The sequence below is a fragment of the Sus scrofa genome, chromosome 2, assembly GCF_054392235.1.
Source record: "Sus scrofa isolate SSC_HxYL_T2T_F1_AM1 chromosome 2, Sscrofa_HxYL_maternal_Yorkshire_Landrace_v2.0, whole genome shotgun sequence".
Lineage (NCBI taxonomy): Eukaryota > Metazoa > Chordata > Mammalia > Artiodactyla > Suidae > Sus > Sus scrofa.
Genome location: NC_139384.1, coordinates 136467230 through 136488345, shown reverse-complemented (window position 1 = coordinate 136488345; position 21116 = coordinate 136467230). Strand labels below are relative to the sequence as shown.

Here is a 21116-nt window from a genome sequence, read left to right as displayed (position 1 = left end):
CAGGGAGGGATAAATCAGGAGTTTGGGATTAACATATACACATAACTATATATAAAAAAGATAACAAAGACCTACTACATAGCATGGAAACTCTACCCAATATTTCACAACAATATATAAGGGAAAAGACTCTGAAAAAGAATATATAGAGAGATACATGTATACTAAATCACTTTGCTATACACTATAAAATAACAGAACACTGTAAATCAATGATATTCCAATTTTTTTTTTAAAGGGTCATGCAATTCAAAGCAAAGGCATGGCACTGCTGTGTGATACACCCCCAGCACCACATACCGTGCATAGTTACGCAGATGCTCTTCAATCAGCGTGTTAGAGGAAAGATTGATGCAGCTGCCGTATATCTCCTAGAGAGGTGCAATTAAAAGTCATCTGAACACATGCAACAAGCTCAGCACATGCACAAGCCTCAATAAACAGGAGGCATGCAGGAGAGAGATTAAAGGACAGAAGATTGGGATACACTTTAAGCAGCATGGGGAACTGCTGACATCTTTGACTCTTGAGCAAGAGAACCCATTAAGTTACCTGGGAAAGTTTTATTCAAGCAATGTAAGTGTGGACCTATTTAATAATCAAAAGGTCTGGTGTTTGGGATACAAGTGTGACTTTTCTAGCTGAAACAAATGTATGCTAAAGTCTTTTATGACAAAGACAACTCACAGTGGACATCAATGTGTAATGAAAATTTGTGTTGGGTTAGAGTAATATTAACTAAAACTTGATTTTAGTATTGCAAAAAGAATTTGGACAGTTCTTAGACCTCATTATAATGGGATTTTATCTTACAGCAAATAATAAATTTTGCAGGTGTGACTCTCTAGATTGCACGATGGATATTCTGGATCTTTCCATCCCTCAGAGAGTTTCATATTTTGGCTGCTATACCATTTTGCAGGCATGGCATGCACAGAGCATGCAGAAAACATGGCCTAAAAAAAGATGTTTGTATATCTTATTCACTGGATTTAAGATTAGAGTGCATGGTTTTCCAACAAATGCAACTATAAAATATAGTTCACAGTGCTCTCTGCCATCCCCCGCGTGCTGGCGAGTGCTTCAGGCCGCTAAAGCTTTCTTAGGGGCTTGTGGTGTAAAATGCCCATGTGGAGGTCCTTACGGTGTTTGCAGTCGAAAGGTCATTCCAAAGTGGAGTAGTTAAGTCTTTGGAAATGGAGTTTCTACTTATGTGTCCTTTAATTGGGCTTGAGAATAAACTATCCAGTCGCATGAGGAGATGAAACTCTTCCTGAGGCAGAATCAGTGCCCAAGGAGGGCCTGATTTCACATGGATTTATTGTCTAATCTTGTAGAAATGCCTCCCAGTCTACGACTCCTCATTCTCAAGGATTAAACTACTTAGGGAAATCTAGGGACCAGAACATAATCTCTTGTGATTTGTTTAATTGTTCTCCCTTAATGTATTTTCCAAGGGAGGAGCAACCTGTACTCTCAGAGGATATAGCTCATTAGGAACACAGGAATCTGGCTTTCTGTGCATCCTTTGGAATTCTGGGGATTCCCTCAAGGTGGCCAAGGGAGCTATTTGTGGTGTTAGGAACAACTCAATTAATTTAAAAGAATAAAAGGGAGGTTCTCCAAAGAACACTCACCGCCTTATTCTTCCCTTTGCCAGCAGAGCTCCCGGGGTTTCCTTTACTGTCTGTGGTCTTCCGTCCAAGTGAAGTTAAGGGCAGCGTGGACGTCTTTAGCTGGTTGGATGCCTGATAGTTATTATTATTGTTTTGGTTGCCACTCAACGTCTCCATGATGGATCGGAAGGTTCCAAAAGGCCTTTTCAGTTGATCCCCTGATTCGTTCCCCGCAGAGGTCCGTGGGAGGGGCCTGCCCTTATCTCTGTCCTTTTCGCCGTTCTGTTCAAGGCCACTTTGCTCCATCTGCACCACGGGCTCCTCAAAGGTAACTCTGAGTTTCAAGTTCTGAGATGTCCGGCGCTTGGAGGATGGGGACTTGAGGGCACTCTTAGGACTCGTGGCCACTTTCTGGGCGGCTGTGCTGTCGGGGCTGGGCTGAGGGGGTTCTGCAGGGGGCTGGTTTGGGGGAGTAGTTCCTGAGCCTGGACACTGGGATTCCAGGTCTGGCTCGCTGCTCTCTGAGGTGGGAGATGGGCTATGGCCGTCCAGAGATTTGGAGGCCTTGATACCAAAGGGAAACCTGCGTCCTGATGCCAATGTGTGTTTCTTTATCATCAAGTGTAAGCTTTCGGCACTGTCCACACTCTCCACGCTTTCCACGATGGGCTGAGGTCTGGGCCTGTCAGCCTTTCTCACGGGTGTGCCCTTGGGGTCCTCAGAGTTGTTGGAGTCTGTGTCCGACTCACTCATTGACCGCTGCATCAGCTGCTTCAGCCTGGCTAACTTCAGTTCCCTCTTCTCCAGAGGGATCTTTTTTGAGTTTCTTGAAGACGCCTGGGCATCCTGGAATTCCAAGGACAGCTTTTCCTGCGTGCAGACGTTTTCTGAGATATCTTTTCCTAATAACTGGCGGAGGATTTTATCAGAATCTTCATCTTTTGCTTTGGCCCTAGCCCGGCTGGATACAGACAGGCTTCCAAGAACCTGAATCCCCTCCTGGACTCCTGGTTTGCTTTTGGCTAGAGACTCCTCATCGGTATCTGGGGATTTCCACTGGGACTTTCTGGAAGCTGGGGAAGATGGTGAACTGCAAGAGAATAAAGGGCACAGGAGATGATTTCCTAGAGGGTTAAAATGACTCAGCCATGAATCACTGCATGGCTTTACTGCTGCTAATAACTTACACATCAGAAAGACTGAAACAAGAATAATTAATGTCTGTTTAAAGCAATTTGTAAATAGTTCATGGTGGCAACCATAACCAGTATCGTATGCCTCATACCTTATGCTATGACGGCTAAATTTATCTACCGTTGCATTGTTTACACATCAATATTCACAAATGTTCTGAACTAATCCCATCTTCAACAATGCTGTGCTATTTCACGGATGAAGAAATAAAAGATTCTGAAAGAGTAACTGAGTAGTTTATAGTCATGGAAAGAAGACACAACAGAGTCAGAGATAAATTCAAGTCTTCTGACCCTAGGATCTGTGCTTTTTCCCTATGATATTTCACTTTTATTTCTCTTTAGAAGAATAAGATGTTTTCTGGAGTTCCCATCATAGCTCAGTGGAAACGAATCTGACTAGTATCCATGAGGATGCAGGTTCAACCCCTGGTCCCGCTCAGTGGGTTGAGGATCTGGTGTTGCCATAAGCTGTGGTGTAGGTCAGAGAAGAGGCTCTGACCCTGTGTTGCTGTGGCTGTGGTGTAGGCCAGCTGCTGTAGCTTTCATTTGACCCCTAGCCTGGAAACCTCCATATGCTGTGGGTTCGGCCCTAAAAAGACAAAAAAAACAAACAAAAAAAAGAACAAAAAAAAAAAAAGAATAAGATGTTTTAGGTTTTTATCTTCTTAAAAGATATTAAAAGAAAGTCCAAAAGAAGGCTCAGAGATTAAAGACACTTAAGAATTCTAACCACCAACATTCCTGGTATTACCTGGGTGAAGAAAGGAGTGATCTGGCCTCTGATTTCTGGGCTTCTAGAAGGTGTTGGAGCTGGTTCTGCAGTGTGACGCGTTGCATTGTCTGCCTGGGAAAGACAAACCAAAACATCTAAGCTCCCTGATGCATGACTACTTCCATAAATTAGTAGGTATAATTTTTCCATGATAATTTACAGTAAGTTGCAATAAATCCAAAAGCCTCATAAATGTACATAACTGTCATCCTCATAATTCAGAAATTTTTTTAAGGATACAGTCAAAAGTACCCCCAAAGATGTTTATTACTCACATTAGTAAAAAACGATAAGTAACCTAAATGCTCATCGGTAAGACCAAATAATTTATAATTATTTCTGTGAAGGCAGCTATTAAGAGTGATGCTATATCTGAATATCTATAATATAGAAAAAAATTTCCCTAATATATGTATATATACACATCTATAAAGTATACAGTATAAAGTGTATCTATATAAACACGCACACACAGTGTATTTTACTTTAAGTAAAAATTACAAAATACTGTTTGTAGTATAATCTCATTACTTCATTTTTAAAAAAATCTCTTTCTCTCTCTCTTCTTCCTACCCGCCCTCTTTTGAGCTGGAAGGATATATTCCAAAATGTTACTTAGTCTTTCTAAATTGTTTGAATTTCTTAAGTAACTGTATTAATCTAGCCATCAGAAAAAAATGAAGCAAGCAAATTACTTCCAAGTTGGCTAAAAACGATAACTTGAATTTTTCTATATAAAAGAAAAACAATGAATAGCAACACAATTTACTCTGGATATAGACGTGTTTGTATTAGAATGTGCTTTAAAGTTAAGAAAATAGGTTAAAAGCCATAGGTTACAGAACGTGAAATTTGTTTAAAAACACATAAGACTTATTACAGTACTTGACAAAAGTAAAGTAAACTAATTCTCATTTTGGAGGAGTAAGTAGGATTTACTGAACTCTGTAGCATTAGTGAGGTACCCCACCGCCCCACAAAGATGTCCATCACATTCTAATCCCTAAAAAGTGTGACTCTGTTACCTTGCTTGGCAAAAAGGGAATTAAGGTTGCAGATGGAGTTGAGGTCACCCTGGATTATTGGGTCCATCCAATCTCACTGCATGTGTCAATAATAGTGAAGAGGAGGCAGAAAAGGAGGTCAGAGAGAGGCAAAGCATGATGTGAGAAGGAGGAGGACTCAATCTCCGTTGCAGACTTTCTAGATGGAGGAAGGGGCTGTGAGCCAAAGAATGCAGTGGCCTCCAGGGGCTGCCAATGACCTTCCGCTGACAGCTAGCAAGAAAACAGAGACCTCGGTCCCACACCTGCAAGGAAGTGATTCTGCATACAATCTGAGTGAGCAAGAAATAGACTTTCATCATTAAGCCTTCAGAAAGGAATGGCAAGTGAAGATATCTCAATTTTAGTCTGGAGAGACCCTTCCTGGTCTTCTGACCCACAGAATGGTAAGATAAATGTTTTTGTTTTAAACCACTGAGTGTGTGGTAACTTCTTACAGGAGTCAAAAACGAATCCACCCAACATCAAAACTGGTAGCCGCTCTTGTGAGCTGGGACAAGGAACTTAACGAATGAGTGACGGTGTTCTTAAAAGAACTGCTGAATCGTGGACACTGGCTTGAGGAAGCCCATCTTCTCCAGGTCAAACGTCACTGCACACGCTCAACAGCTGTTGGGCGCCTAAATCTATTTCTGTAAGATCAAACTTGCACAATACCCTTCCATCATTCCCAAGGACTCTCCTTTTCTCAGAAGTGGTCACTCTCAGTCCTAGTTTGATCCCTAAGACCAGAGAAGTCTGTGACCTCATCTTATCTCACTCATTCTGTGACTCACATACGGAAAACTTAATCATCTAAAGCAGGAGCCAGAAAACTTTTTCCTAACGGGTCAGAGGATAAATATTTCAGGCTTGTGTGCCACACATTCTGTGTCATAATTACTCAGCTCCACTTCTGTAGCATGGACTCAAGCCTAGATAATATGTAAATAAATGCATGTGGCTCTGGTTTTTGCCTTTTGTTTTCCACACTCGTGGCACGCAGAAGTTCTCAAGCTAGGGATCAAACCTGCACCACAGCAGTAACCATCACCCACTGATGTATGGCTCTGTTTTAATAAAACCTTATTTATAAAAACAAGTGATGGGTTGGATTTGGTCCACAGTCCATAGTTTGCTGACCCTAAATGAATGAATAAAAAACAAAAATACATAAGAACACTGAACTTTTCCCACCTTGAAATTTGGTGCTGCATGTCAAGTTTTTTAGAAAAACATTTAGCGAGGGACTAAAATAGAGGAACAAAGACTATGGTCTCCTTTTAAAGGGTTTTTAGGTGTCAAAGCGAATATGACACAGTCAAGGAAGCTACTTGGAGGCAATTAGGTTGACTGATGGCAGGAATCCAAGGTATGAATGGAGGAAAAAAGGACTCTATCCTTTAGATTCTAATCAACTTTAATTCTAACATGTGAGCATGTAAAATATGAATATATGAAAGTATGTGAGCATATGCATAGTGTATTATCTATTACAGCTGCTGTAACAAAGTTTTACAAACTGCCTTGCTTAAATGACAGAGATTTATTTTCTCAAACTTCTGGAGGTTAGAAGTCCAAGACCAAGGTGTTGGCTGGGCTGGTTCCTGCCGAGGCTGTGAAGAAGGATCTGTTCTATGCCTCTCTTCTAGTTTTTGGTGGTTTGCTGGCCATCTCTGGCATTCTCTGGCTTGTAAATGAATCACCCTCATCTCTGCCTTCATGGTCACATGGTGTTCTCCCTGTGTGTCCGTCTCTGTGTCCAAATTTCCCCCTTTTACGAGGGCATGAGTCATACTGGATTAGGCCTAACGCTGACGACTTCATTTTCACTTGATTACTTTCGTAAAGACCCTACCTCTAAATAGGCTCACATTCCGAGGTACTAGGGGTTAGGGCGCCAACAGACCATTTTGTGGGACCCCAATTCAACCCGCAATACCTAGGCTTGTAGATTAGGATCTCTAAGAGAGCCAAAGGTTGCCATTTCTAAATAACAGCTATGTTTATCAACTGTACAGTTGGTAAAAATATTCTAGGAGGAAAAGGCATTCGAGACTGTCTCTCAGCCACATTTTTGGGCTGGAAAACCAGTGCCTTCCATCCTTCCTGCTACATCTTTCTAGGTTACTGGTGCCCTAGAGCCGGAAGGGTACACCGTGCTGTGGCAATACTCAGTGAACTTCTCTGTTCATGTCTAGTTTTGCCAACCTCACCTAGTAAGTACAAGACTAGGGTCTACAACGTAACCTCTCCTATTTGATCTCGTCATTGGCCTACCTACAACTGTCTACGGCATTCGGCTTGGAGACAGTGGAAGAACTGTTGTCTATTAGCGTACATGTGTGTTTTGTCCTAGGATCATCAACAGAGAGTGCAGCCAAGGCCCTGACCTTGAAGAGGTCTACCAATAAAACAGCTATTATAGCTCATGAAAGCCTCTGAGACGCAGTGGTAAGAGATGGAGGGAGGTTTTGTGATTTTTTCTCTGAGTACAAACCATTAGAAAAAATACCACATTTTTTTTTTGTCTTTTGTCTATTTGGGGTCACACCTGCGGCATATGGAGGTTCCCAGGCTAGGGGTCACACTGCAGCTATAGCTGCTGGCCTACTCCACAGCCACGGCAACTCAGAACCTGAGCCATGTCTGCAACCTACACCATGGCTCACGGCAATGCCAGATCCTTAACCCACTGAATGAGGCCAGGGATCAAACCCATGTCCTCATGGATACCAGTTGGATTCGTTAACCACTGAGCCACGATGTCCTCATGGATACTGGTCGGATTCGTCAACCACTGAGCCACGACGGGAACTCCACATTGGGTCATTTTAAAGTTTCTCATGATGGATATATCCATACACTACTTAGGGGGAGTGTCTGCTCATATAACATTGCTGGGAGGATATTAGGTAACATCCAATCATATTTTAAATATGTACATAATACCAGCATTTTTAGCAACATGGATGGACCTAGAAACTATCATGCTAAGTGAAGTCAGCTATACAATGAGACACCCACATCAAATGCTTTCACTGACATGTGGAATCTGAAAAAAGGACAGACGGAACTTCTTTGCAGAACAGATGCTGACTCACAGACATTGAAAAACTTATGGTCTCCGGAGGAGACAGTTTGGGGGGTGGGGGGATGTGCTTGGACTGTGGGATGGAAATCCTGTGAAGTCAGATTGTTATGATCATTATACAACTACAGATGTGATAAATTCATTTGAGTAATAAAAAGAAAAAAGAAAAAAAATATGTATGCCCTTAGCACTGGCAATTCCCTTTATAGGAACTTACTTTTAGAAATAACTGGAGTTCCCATTGTGGCTCAGGATAACAAACCTGACTAGGAACCATAAAGATGTGGGTTTGATCCCTGGCCTTGCTCAATGGGTTAAGTATCCGGTGTTGCCATGAGCTGTGATGTAGGTGGCAGATGCAGCTTGGATCCCGTGTTGCTATGGCTACGGCATAGGCTGGCAGGTGCACCTGTGATCTGACCCCTAGACTGAGAACTTCCATATGCCCGAAGGAAAAAAAAAAGAAAGAAATACTATACATGCACATAAAGACATGAGCACAAGTAATGTTCACTGTGGAACGATAACTGAGTTATAAATCTGTGTGCATTTTCCCTTCCATTACATCCAGACCACCTTCAAGTTCACTTAGCCACCTGCTCTTGGTTGTCTTGTTGAAATGGGTAGAGGACTCTTGGAGGGATAGGAATCCCTCTAATTTTTAAGTTTAAACTTTATTTTTTTTTTCTAATTAAAGCCTAAATTCATTGACGAGTGTATTCTAGGTACTAGTAGGGGGAAGGGAGGAGGAGTGCAGAGTCTTTTACCTCTAAAGCAAGAGAGCAGGAGCAGAGAGAGAAACGTTTCTCCAGATATGAGAAGAGCTAGAGGGTCTAAGGACTTACTGCATGGTTGCATGAATTACACTTCTAACCAGTGAAGGCCTCCCACCAACCAGAGGTCTTTTCTTGCAGGAAAAAAGGAAGAAAAGCTTTTATAATTTTAAAATAAGATGTCATGGATTTTTTCCCCCTAAAATTTAATTTTTATAATTTGTCCTCCTAATCTGCCACCATTACTTTGAGTACCATTCACGATTTTCAGTGATTCCCTTCACACTACACCCACTATAATTTGACTGATGTGTTTTCCAAGGGTGACCTCAGTCCCCTCAGATGGGCAGCAGCTCTTAATCCTTCAGCCTGCTAGAGACCCCCTAATGGCCTCTCCTCCAGCCCTCCTTTCTTCAAGAATTTTGTGGCAACCCTTTAGATATGCTTCCCTGACATCTAGATATGCAATATGTACCAATTTCTTAATCTCATCAAAAAACCAATTTTGGAGTTCCCTGGTAGCTCAGAAGGTTAAGGATCCAGTGTTGTCACTATTGTGGCTCGGGTTATGGCCGTGGTATGAGTTGGATCCCCGGCCTGGGACTTCCACATGCTCCAAAAATGGAGGGGAAAAAAAGAAGCAATTTTAGGTAGACAAAGAGTGTTTTAAGTAACATCACGCTGAGTTTACATTCTGAGGATTTTATGTTCTGTGGATTCATGAATCATCCACTTAATTTTTATAATAAATTTGCCAGTGATGGTTACCAGGTTACCTGCCTGTCATTTCCCAAATATTTTTTCTTTTTGAGAAAACAGAAACTGGCCCGTCTCTAGCCTTTTTCTCTCTCGTGCTCTTTATGATTTGCTAGACTATTAAGGACAGAAGTTTGGAACGATGCCTGTGTGTGCTTTCCACGCCTGCTACGTCACCTGGTCCTAAGATGTGAACACAGAGAGAGGCTCTGTCCCTTTGTCCATGGCAGCTTAAGTTCCCTGCTTAGGAAGCCTGCCCTGCACTTTTTGTTTGTTTAAATATCATTTTGCCTCTGCAGAGATGGCATCTTCAGCATCAGCGCTGGCCCAGAGGACTTGGGATGGAGGAAGAAAAGAAGATGAGAAGGCAGCGAGGAATTCCATGTACGACTGGCCTGAGGGAGAGTTCCAAGGTCCTCCGGGAAGCTAAGCACCATGATGACCAGCCAGACTTGGGTCTCAGGGAACCAACAGGTCACTCACTCCTTCAGCTGTTTGGTGAGCTTCACCACCTGGGAAGCCAGCGACATGCAGGTCTCCACCACCACCAGGTACCGGGAGCACAGGGTGTGTCCGTGGCGCTCGGCGCTCTGGGAGGGCTTTTCCCCTGCATGGTTCTGCATGGTGACATTGGCTCCATATTCAACCAGGGTCTGTCAGAGAATGCAGAAACAGGTGATTGCATCAGGACCTCTCTCTAAATATTTTTTTTTTTTACTTTTTTAAATTGAAATATAGTTAATTTACAATATTGTTAGTCTTGGGTAGGCAGCAAGGTGATTCACTTATATGTATATACATTTTTTTCATATTATTTTTCATTATAGAATATTATAAGATATTGAATATAGTTCCCGTGCTATATAGTCAATCCTTGTTGCTTATCTCTTTTATGTACAGTAGTGGGCTTATGTTAATCCCATACTCTTAATTTATCCCTCCCTCCTTTCCCCTTTGGTAACCATAAGTTTGTTTTCTGTGTCTGTGAGTGTGTTTCTATTTTATAAAGATTCATTTGTAATACATTTGAGATTCCAAATATAAGAGATATCCTAAAATATTTGCCTTTCTCTGTCTGACTTACTTTACTTGTTACAATATTCTCTAGGTCCATCCATAAATGTTATTTATTTATTTTTTTGGCTTTTTAGGGCCGCACCCACGGCATAAGGAAATTCCCAGGCTATGGGTCAAATTGGAGCTTTAGCTGCTGGTCTACGCCACAGCCACAGCAATGTGGGATCCGAGCCGTGTCTGCTCACAGCAACTCTGGATCCTTAACTCACTAAGTGAGGCCATGGATTGAACCTGTGTCCTTGTCCTCATGGATACTACTCAGATTGACTACTGCTGAGCCACAACAGGAACTCCTTAGAAAAGTTATTGCTACATGACTGTAACAGAAGGTTGAATAAAACTTTTTCTGTTATGCCAAAACCAGTTACCAGAGCCCAAGGTGGGCTGGTACCCTCGCATACAAAAGAGGGTCTCTGGGGAGCTTTGAGCAGTCCACATTAGATGGCTCCCTTGAGAGCCTACACGGATGCAGCCCTGACCAATCCCAGTACTATCGATCTACACCTCTGCCCCTTCCCCTACCTCCAGGAGGAGACTGGAATGGGGAGGAGGTTGCTGCCTCCTTAGAGTCTGTTCCTTTAGGAGCTGTGCAGGGCAGTGTCTGTGGTGAGAGGCTTCGCCCCTCTTCATCGGGTGGGTTCGTGGAGTTGGGGTTCGTGGAGAAGGAATTCTGTTTACCTGTTCCTATTTACTTGGGCAGCACATGCAATCTGTTTCTGAACCTACCCAATCAGCGAGAAAAAGAATGGGACAGAACTGTCACGACAGAGGCTGTGAAGCAGCACACATTTTGACCATGTGCCAAGGCAAGGATGTGTCCCATGTATCAAGCAGAGGTTGGAGAAAGGGCTTGCTGGGAGCTGGTTAGCACCTGATTAAAAAGGAAAGGGTTCTTCTGTATGGGGTGCAACTCAGGTGGAGGGAACTGAATGGGGAGAAGGGTGTGAGGTGGGGGTCAGATGGCCCCCTCCTGGTATCAGTGGGGAGGCTCTAGAGGACCCTCTGAAAACCTCATCCCCCACGCCCACCAGAGAGTCAGCATCTGCAGGCTGCCCCAAAGGCCATCAGTGGCAAACCACAGTGAGCTAAAGAAGCAAGACAACTTTCAGGGAGAAGCCGTGTGACCTTCGCCAGTTAAAGAGAGAGCTGACTTCTCTCCATACCTCCTCTTTGTCTCCACCAGTGGAGCTCAGAAGAGAGAGGAGAATAGAAGCTAATGTGCTGTGTAAAAGCTGTTCATGCCTCAGTCCCACGGCAACCCCGAGTCTTATCTGGGTTGGGGAGGAGAACGCCTTGAACCAGAAACAAGACTGAGTTTTTAAATTGGTTTGAAGTACATGTTAACAGTCAAACACAAGCAAAAAGTCATGGCATCTGGCCAAGGTTATCTTAGGAGAGGGGAGAGAGAGAGGTTTGATGGAGCGTGGTTGACGTTGCTAATTTTAAAAACATCAAAACTCTTTTGTATTTATGCTCTGATAACACTGGATTCCCTCAAGTGGTTATATCAATATTAATCAACTGCCATAGTCTGACATTTTTTTTTTTAATACTATCAAGATGAGGTTGTAGACTTCTGGGTTTATTTTAGTAACAGGTAATATTTTTTTTTCCACAAGAAATACGTGTCATTTTTAAAGTCCCAGACTACTTAGACTCGGGTCATGAAGGAGCTTCATTTTCTTTTCAGTTTATGACCACTCACCAGGAAAGGTCAATCTGCCACAAAGCCACCCACCTCACAGAGTGTCACAGAGACCACTTCACTCTGAGCTCTCGGGGTCCCAGCATAAACACACACTGTTATCACTCCCCTGGACTCTGGCCTCTGCAGTTTTCTTTGCAATGTTTTCCACATTCAGTCCCCTCCTCATCTCATAAAGGCCCTTGCTCACCCTCTTTTCTACTTTCAGTCTCTTTGTACCTATTTTTTTTTTTGTTATTCTCACACCCAGTGGATACACCCACTTCTAAGATGATCCAAGTTTCCACAACCATGGTGTCTAGTGCCAAAAATATCATTTGTGTTAAGGGGAGGGATGAACACTCTGAGAGGACAGACCGCCTCTCCTCACATATGAAAAGAAAAATAACTGAAATCTCAAACAGAATTAGTGATATCAGCTGGTTTTCTTTGGCTCGCAGGCATTTATTAGCTGGTAAAAAAAAAGTTTACTTCAAGACTATTAAATACGATAGTGTTTTGTGAAACGGAAAGATGTCCCCTTTGCATTCAATTTATTTTTCCTCCACAAAAAAGTCACGCCGCTCCTTTCATCTTTCTGCAGATGCTGGTCATTATTTAAATTTCCCTCTTTTCTACACCTGCCAATTTCTCATCACTCTTTTTCAACTTGATGTCTTATATTGGGAGGTGCACGCGTGGCCAACAAGAGCGTGGAAATTTCCCAGACACCTGGACGATTTCCTATCAACGTGTCTCTTCAAAGAGCAGCCGGGAGTTCCCGTCATGGCGCAGTGGTTAACGAATCCGACTAGGAACCACGTGGTTGCGGGTTCGATCCCTGTCCTTGCTCAGTGGGTTAACGATCCGGCGTTGCCCTGAGCTGTGGTGTAGGTTGCAGACGCGGCTTGGATCCCGAGTTGCTGTGGGTCTGGTGTAGGCCGGTGGCTACAGCTCCGATTGGACCCCTAGCCTGGGAACCTCCATATGCCGTGGGAGCGGCCCAAGACCAAGAAATAGCAAAAAGACCAAAAAAAAAAAAAAAAAAAAGAGCAGCCGCACGTAAGGAGACTCTGTGGAGAGCTTTCTGCCGTGTCCCCTTCTCTGCCCTTCCTTCTGTTTGTATGCATCTCTTGCCTCTTACTTTTCCATATCGTCTCCTGTCATTTCCCGAGTCCTCTACTTGCTTGAGCCACCAGTTCTCTTTGCCCCGTTTCCTCTCAGATACAGTCTACCCTGCACCCAGTAGGACCTCAGTACGTACCTGTTAAATAAACAAGCACGTGGATTTGGAAGAAAAGAAGCAATACCTAATAAGGTAGAAAAGAGTATTGCTTTCTTGGAGGCATCAGGTATTCGTAACACAGTCTCAACTGTAGGAACTTGGTGATGTGAATGAAAGTCTCTTCTTGAATCACAGCCTTCCGCTGTACATCCTCAGGCCTTTTCCTACATCCCAGGCAGATGTGGGAATGGCGAGAAGCAACGTAATGTCTTTTCTATCAAAGGAAGTCTGGGTTACTCCATTTGTGCTCTGGTTTCCACTGAAATGCCCTCCTGCAACCCTCTCCTCTTTACACCTTCTCCCAGCAACAGTTTGTTTCAAATTAGCCAACCGGGAAGAACGTGCGCCCTGACCTGGCCGATGGGAAGGGAACAGGTACATCACCCGCGTTAGGGATACACAGGGAGGGTCTTTTCTTCCTTGTGTGTGCTTTTTGAGGACCTGCACCCTTCTGCAGAAGTAAAGTGCCTTGTCGAGATCGTCCCATGTTCACGTGTCTCATTTTCCGACACTGATGATCCAAGCCATTCTCCAACAGAATGAATCTATGGACACTGGGTCATTTTTAACGATAAGAATGGTGTGATTGGTCTGATTCTGGTAATTATGATGTATACTCATAAATGAAATTTCAGGTCAGTTCTAAACTTTGTTTCCCATTCAAATCTTTTCCTCTCTTCTTCTCTGTCCCTCCTCCTCCTGCTGTTTAGCTATTTTCTCTCTTTGTTTTGTCATTTGGGGTCGCACCTTTTCTAGGTGAAAAGGCCTATCCAGTTTTTACGTTCATGTGTGCCCCAAGCTTCTGAGGGCCCTGGCAGGCTCCCCCACTGTGTGTGGTCAGGATGGTGGCCCTGGTTTGGCTCAGCTTTGTGCAGCTCTGCATTCAGCTGTGGGATGAGATGCTGACTCCCCTTCTTGAGGAACCTCCATGCTCTCTAGGCAGCCCCCTCGTATGCCCCTCAGGTGGCCTGAGGCAGGGGGAAGAGTTTTCCCCAACTGTGGTTCTATCCCCCAACCTCTTTACATCACGGCACACACAGAACATGGTAATATACTTGAAAGCTATGTTGGGCTAAAAGGGTTAGGCCCCCTGAGGCTGTTGTTGGCACGGCTGGCCAACCAAGGCCCTGCCAAGCCTGCCTATGGGCCGAGGGGATCAATATCGAGCCCCTTGTAATCAGTTTTTGAATGCATTTAAGAAGTTTAGTCCTATACAAAGACAGGTAGAAAACCACAGCTGTCTCCTTAGGCCTTCTACTCCCTACTCTGAGGAATTCTTCTAGTTCATTCTTGACAATTCAGTCCTGTTTTTCAGACACCTGGGAAGGCAAAGTGTGCTAACGACAGCAGGAATGGCCCACTCCTGTGTGAGATGTGGTCTGATAATGGCTTCCTGCTGTCTTGAGAACACAGGATACTTAACATCTATTGTCCTCAGCACTGGGGAGAGGGCAGGGATAGTCCCTCCCAACATGACATCCTGTGACACTCAAGGAGAAACCCAGACAGCCAGTGTCAGCATGTGTTTCTGGAAATACAACTTTGTCAGTTTGATTCCTTATTATCCACTGCAATAGAGAAAGCAGATTTAATCCAGACATTCTCCCAGGGAATAAACTTCCCATTTTCTGATTTATTACTCGATGCCCTCATTTCTGGCTTCAGAGCTGCAGGGCCTGCATACCTGTATGCACCCGAGGTAGCCATGCTGCGAGGCCACGTGAACGGCGCTGTTCCCATCCTGGTCCACTTCATCCAGCGAGATGCCCTGTTCTTGCATGAACTGAAGAAGCCACAGCAGAATCTTCTCCTACAAACACCAGGACAGTTGGTATTAATGGCCTGTCATGTACAAAAGTCTATAATATAAAAGACGAGCAGTTCCTGTTGTGGCACAGCGGGAAAGACTCTGACTAGGAACCATGAGGTTGCTGATTTGATCCCTGGCCTCGCCCAGTGGGTTAAGGATCCAGCATTGCCATGAGCTGTGATGTAGGTCGCAGATGTGGCTTGGATGGTGCATTGCTGTGGCTGTGGTATAGGCCAGCAGCTAAAGCTCCAATTAGACCCCTAGCCTGGGAATCTGCATATGCCACCGGTGCAGGCCTAAAAAGCAAAAAAAAAAAAAAAAAAACCCAAACCAAACCAAACCAAAACAAAAAGACGAAAACAAAACTCCAATGTGTTGGATAAGCTTAGATGTAACCATAGGAACAGAGCATTTCCATTCAGTATAAACCAAAAAATGCATGAATCTGTGACAGAATTAAAGAAAGGAATACTTTGAGAATTCAAAGAACAGAAAGTTATCTCAGAAATGCTCATGTTTTTGGAGTTCCTGCTGTGGCGCAGTGGGTTAAGGATCTGGTATTGTCTCCAAGGTGGCTGGGTTTCAACCTCCGGAACAGAACTTCCACATGCTGTGGTTGTGGCCAAAAAAAGAAAGAAAGAAAAAAAAAAAAAAAAAAAAAGCTCATGTTTTGCTTACATATTCTATAGGTGGAAAAACTGATTCATAGAAAAGTTGGAGCATCTCTTCAACATCACAGACTCAACACTGGAATCAGAATCCAAGTCTTTTGATTCCAAGGCAATGTTTTTGGTACTTTGTTATATTATTTGGAGGCTTCAAGAATATTGTTATAAGACCTCAGACTACTGAGATAATTAGATTCTACTTTAAATATATAATGCTTCAACTGTGCGTTCTAAACCCATAGCTACTATCAAACCGGCTTACAAAAAAGAGGTAACATCTGTAGTTGCCAAGTATAAGACAATGACACGGAAGTAAAACTGGGACCCTCTTGATTTTTCTGACCAAAGGTTGGTGGTGTTTTGAAAGGGAAGGCTTTCTTTTCTTCCATGTTAAAGGAAGGGCACCCAAACCTTAACACAACCTTTCAAAAGGAAAGACACAGAACAGTCAGCGTATGCTGTCACAATCTGTTCACATTTTACCCGGTGAATCTTTTGAGGTATTTTCATGTTATGTTTGGTCTCAGGAGAAAGCAGGGGGATGGGATTACACTGTTTTAAAATAGAAAAATTAAATATAATGTTAAAAAAATATGAGAGTGGTAAAAACAACAGCGTGAAGCTAGTGGGTGGAATTTGACATTTAAAAAGATGATCTTGTATTTGAAATCGTCTTGAACTTCTCCTTAGCCTTTTAAAGGATTTTTTTTTTTTTTCCAGTTATTTGCTCGGACTGGTCATGAACTTTTATACTTTTTCTGGATTAAATTTGCCTTCACCTTCTGAACATGCCAACTAATCTGCTAAAGGAATGCTGGATTAAAAACAGCCAACTCCTTTCATGTTTCACCCCTCATGTGGGGAACAGGGCACTGTTTATGAAGGCATCTGTAACATCAGGAGCAGCCTGAGTATTAGCACCACACTTTTTTCACACATGCAGCGAGGAGGAAGCCCCCCTGACGAGCAAGGAGAGAAAATATAATCAATACATCCAGCCAACCGAGAATACCCGCAGGGAAAGCAGGGTGAGCGTTAGCTGCAAAAGCAGACAGATCTCTAGGAAGTGAAACCCTCCACGTCCCCTACAGAAGTGAGGTGGAGCCAAGCCTGGAGGCCAGGGCTGGGAGTTAGCATCTGGATCAGGATAGGCTGATGTGCTTAATCCTCTGCTTTAGAGGAAAACTTGGAAAAAGTTGTGACTGATATCTGGACCAGAGCAGGGGATGTTTTACATGCACGAGGTAGACTAACTTCTCTTATTTTTTCTAATTACTCTTATTTTTTCTAATTACGTAGGGGGAAAGTGGAATTACTTTTATTTGGAGACAGATGATCAAAGCATGAGATCTTTGCTCCTGAAAAGATCCGGATGAGTAGACGTATCTCAGGATAACTGACATAACCAACTGGTTTGAAGATAATGTCTAAGACATGAAAACATCAAGAGGGCAGGATGCTGTGCCTCCACCAGTGAGAATGACAGCCCCGCCCTTTTCAGTGTTAGTACATGTGCTGCTGAAGCAAGCACAGCCCTGCCATCTTCAAGGAGCCACTGTCAAGCTTGTGGTGACTTGGCTGGTTCCTTGCTATTAAATGTTAAAACAGCAGAGTGGAAGAGGTTTCAAGGAATCAATCAAACACTCTTACTCTACAAATCATAAAACAGAAGAAGACAACTGGATATTCTCTGATATTCCAGCAGATTCTTTCTTTAGCAAGTAAAGCTGAGAGGAGTTCAAGGTATTCAGAAACATTCTGCATGTACCTTCTTATCAGGGACACTTTCATGTATGTTATAGTGGCTATGCCTACTCCACATGCACAGAAAATGCCCTTTACTGTAATTCACAGGGTTTTGACTTTTGGTAATGGAGTTATAGGAAACAAAAATACAATAGGTCCTAAGATTAGGAATTTTCCACTTGTAAAAATCTGGATTTTGCAGGGCCTTGAAGATCTGGGAGAAAAGGAGAAGGTATGTATGCGGGCTGTTCCAGTCAGGGGTGGTCCATACTGTTACCATAACCTGCCTGCTTTTCATGACGGCATGGATAATTCTTTATAATTAAAGATTTGAAATGCAAGACTTACATAAAGGAAGAACCTGTTGCTCAGAACAATGCAAGTTCTTGTACAAACTCAAATTCGGCTTTGTGTTCTGCAGGGTACAATTTAATAACAAGCCATGCAAGTGGCCTGTTTACTGAGAAATTATATGGAAACAATCTCTCCTATGATACTATGCAGAGAAGCACTGCTCACAGGGATGGGCTGACTATCCATCTGGTCTAATAACCAACATTTAGAATTTCTGAGATGGACACAAGATGGCTAGAATCCCCTGGTCTGGGTAAAAGCATGTTTAGCATCCACTCTCCAAGAAATGCTTTCTGCTCTGATTCTGGAGAACATGCCAGCAGAGGTCCATGGTCCTACAATTTAAACAGTGACTTATTTGACAAATATCTAGTAAGGAGAACAGAACAAATACTGCTGTTTTCTCCAACTAAGAAGGTCCCTGTGAATGCATTATATGACACAGATATTTATGCCATGATGCTCACCTCTCCTTTTAGACTTTTTTTTTAACTTTTCTTCTTATATAATTTTTATTTTTCTCCATTATGGCTGGTTTACAATGTTCTGTCAATTTTCTATTGTACACCATGGCGACCCAGTTACACATACATGTATACATTATTTTTTCTCACATCATGCTCCATCATAAGTGATTAGATATAGTTCCCAGAGCTACACAGCAGGATCTCATTGCTAATCCATTCCAAAGGCAGTAGTTTGCATCTATTAACCCCGAGCTCCCAATCCACCCACTCTCTCCCCCTCCTGTTTGGCAACCACAAGTCTATTCGCCAAGGCCATGATTTTCTTTTCTGTGGAGAGGTTCATTTGTGCCGTATATTAGATTCCAGATATAAGTGATATCATATGGTATTTGTCTTTCTCCTTCTGACTTACTTCACTCAATATGAGAGTCTCTAGTTCTATCCATGTTGCTGCAAATGGCATTATTTTGTTCTTTTTTATGGCTGAGTAGTATTCTATCATGTATATATAACACATCTTTCTAATCCAATCATACGTCGATGGACATTTGGGTTGTTTCCATGTCTTGGCTCTTGTGAATAGAGCTGCAATGAACATGCAGGTGCATGTGCCTTTCTCAAGCAGAGTGTTGTCCGAATATATGCCCAAGAGTGGGAGTGCTGGGTCACTCCTTTTAGACTTTTAGCATGATCTCTACCCCGCTTCCCTCCCAGCCCTGTGTGTGTGTGTGTGTGTGTGTGTGTGTAAGAAAGAGAGAGAGAAAGGAAGAAAGAGAGGGAGAAGGTATTAAAGGAAGAATAACTTCAGATCTTCATCTTCCCACAGGCGTTACTGGCAGAGAACATACAATGCAGTCACATGGACTGAGTGGCTCTTCTGTGTTATTTCTGTTTTACATCCAAACACCCACGTATCTATCTACCCATTCAACTTCCATCTAACAAGTGAAAATGTACTTCATGTACCAGCTTTCTCTTCTGTGGATTTTTTGCTCTTTTAGTAACCCTTTTAATGTATGTTTTGTGTGTTCTTAAAGGCAAGGCAATTTATTTTAAGAGGCAATTACTATGTGTAATTTATTTTAGATGTGCTGGACAGTCTAATTAAAAATGTCATTGAAAAGTATGCCACAGGTTTAGTACTGGTATCAATAAAATCTCTACAGTTGTGTAAGTTCTAAAGGAGGCAGCTTTGTCTGTGATCACAGGTCATCAAATCTAATGTGCCATCAATCGTAAGATTCATTCCAGTCTTTGAGACATTAAATATATTTTTAAAAATGGCCAGTAATTTCATATTGTCACTTATTGTATGATAAATGTAGACTCTAGAGATAGTAAAATGTGAAAAAAAATACATCACAGTATTAATTAAATAGGTTAAGGCCTAAATAATTCTTTGTCAAGTTTCTTTTATACTTGACTTACCATGAAAAAAAAATGAAATAATATTTATAGGAATAAAAACAATTAATTGGAAGGTATTCAATAACCATAATAGCTGACATTTACCCACTCTATGTGTCTACTACATGCTGGCAGTAGGCAGTGGTCAGGTAGCTTTTCTCATTTAAATCTCAGAGAAACCTGTAAGGAAGGTTCTATTATCTCCATTTTATTTTATTTATTAATTTGCTTTTTAGGGCTGCACTTATGGCATATGGAGATTCCCAGGCCAGGAGTCCAATCGGAGCTACAGCTGCTGGCCTACACCACAGCCACAGCAACACCAGATCTGAGCTGCGTCTGCGACCTAAACCCCATCTCACAGCAACACCGGATCCTTAAGCCACTGACCGAGGCCAGGGATAGAACCTGCAACCTCATGGTTCCTAGTCAGATTCATTTCCGCTCTGCCACTACAGGAACTCCTGTTATCTCCTTTTTAAAGATGAGGAAACTGAGGTCCGGGGAGACATTTTCTTCTTTTTTCTTTCTTTCAAGAAAAATAAACGTATCCAAGTCTACTGAGCTAGTAAGAGTAGGACTAGAATTTAAACTGTGACTCAGGAGCCTGTGTCTCCATGACTCTGTTCTCCGCCTTCTGAAAACGAACGTCATTGCCCCGTGTCCCCTGAGTCCATAAGAGACACACTCCCTTTGGCCCCCCTGGGTCACAGAAACCACACGAACTGCCTGTCAGTCCATGGGTTGAGGAGCTCTGTGTCGGTTATGCTTTTTCAAAGGTCCTTGGAGAACAGACGGATGCTTATGCCAATCAAAGACTGTCCTCTTTGCTTTCATCTGCAATTGTAGCACTTCCAGTGTTGTTTACTTATTTCTACCCCCGACAATGAAATAATAAAGTCAACAAAATATTTTCTGTTTTACACTGTAGAAAAACACTAACACAGAGCTTGTGGAAGCAACCCCCTTACCCACATGCCTGTCACTGTTCATGACCATTCGTAGGAACTGCTGAGCCTTTCCTTTTTTGAAAAAGTAGCCTTTTTCTTTCTTTCTTTCTTTCTTTCTTTCTTTCTTTCTTTCTTTCTTTCTTTCTTTTTTTTTTTTTTTTGACCTGTATTAGCAGGGCAAACATTAAAAATAGAGAATGAACACGGTGGAGGCAAATGTGATTTTTCTTGGAAAATGCTCAAGGCTATGATGTCTGTTGTTTCTGTAGGAGAATCCCATGAAAGATTCCACAACAAAATGGGAAACTCCCTGTTGAAAGTGACAGAGAGCCCAATGAACCAGTGACCAAGGCAAAACAGGCTGGGGCCCCCCAACACCTGAGGGATGAGAGCTTTGCTGAGACCCTGGACCAGATCA

At 42.7% G+C, this 21116-nt stretch overlaps 1 protein-coding gene across 2 annotated transcripts in view; it reads right to left on the bottom strand.

Moving 5' to 3' along the window:
- Positions 1 to 1638: 1638 nt before the first annotated feature.
- SNCAIP (synuclein alpha interacting protein) overlaps positions 1639 to 21116 on the bottom strand; it is a gene marked incomplete at its 3' end in the record, with an annotated part of 66368 nt that continues 46890 nt past the window's right edge. For both annotated transcript variants that reach the window (NM_001105053.1, NM_001105054.1), the window contains 4 exon segments: positions 1639 to 2706; positions 3564 to 3656; positions 9734 to 9903; positions 14981 to 15106. In NM_001105053.1, coding sequence (NP_001098523.1) covers positions 1639 to 2706; positions 3564 to 3656; positions 9734 to 9903; positions 14981 to 15106 — 1457 coding nt within the window.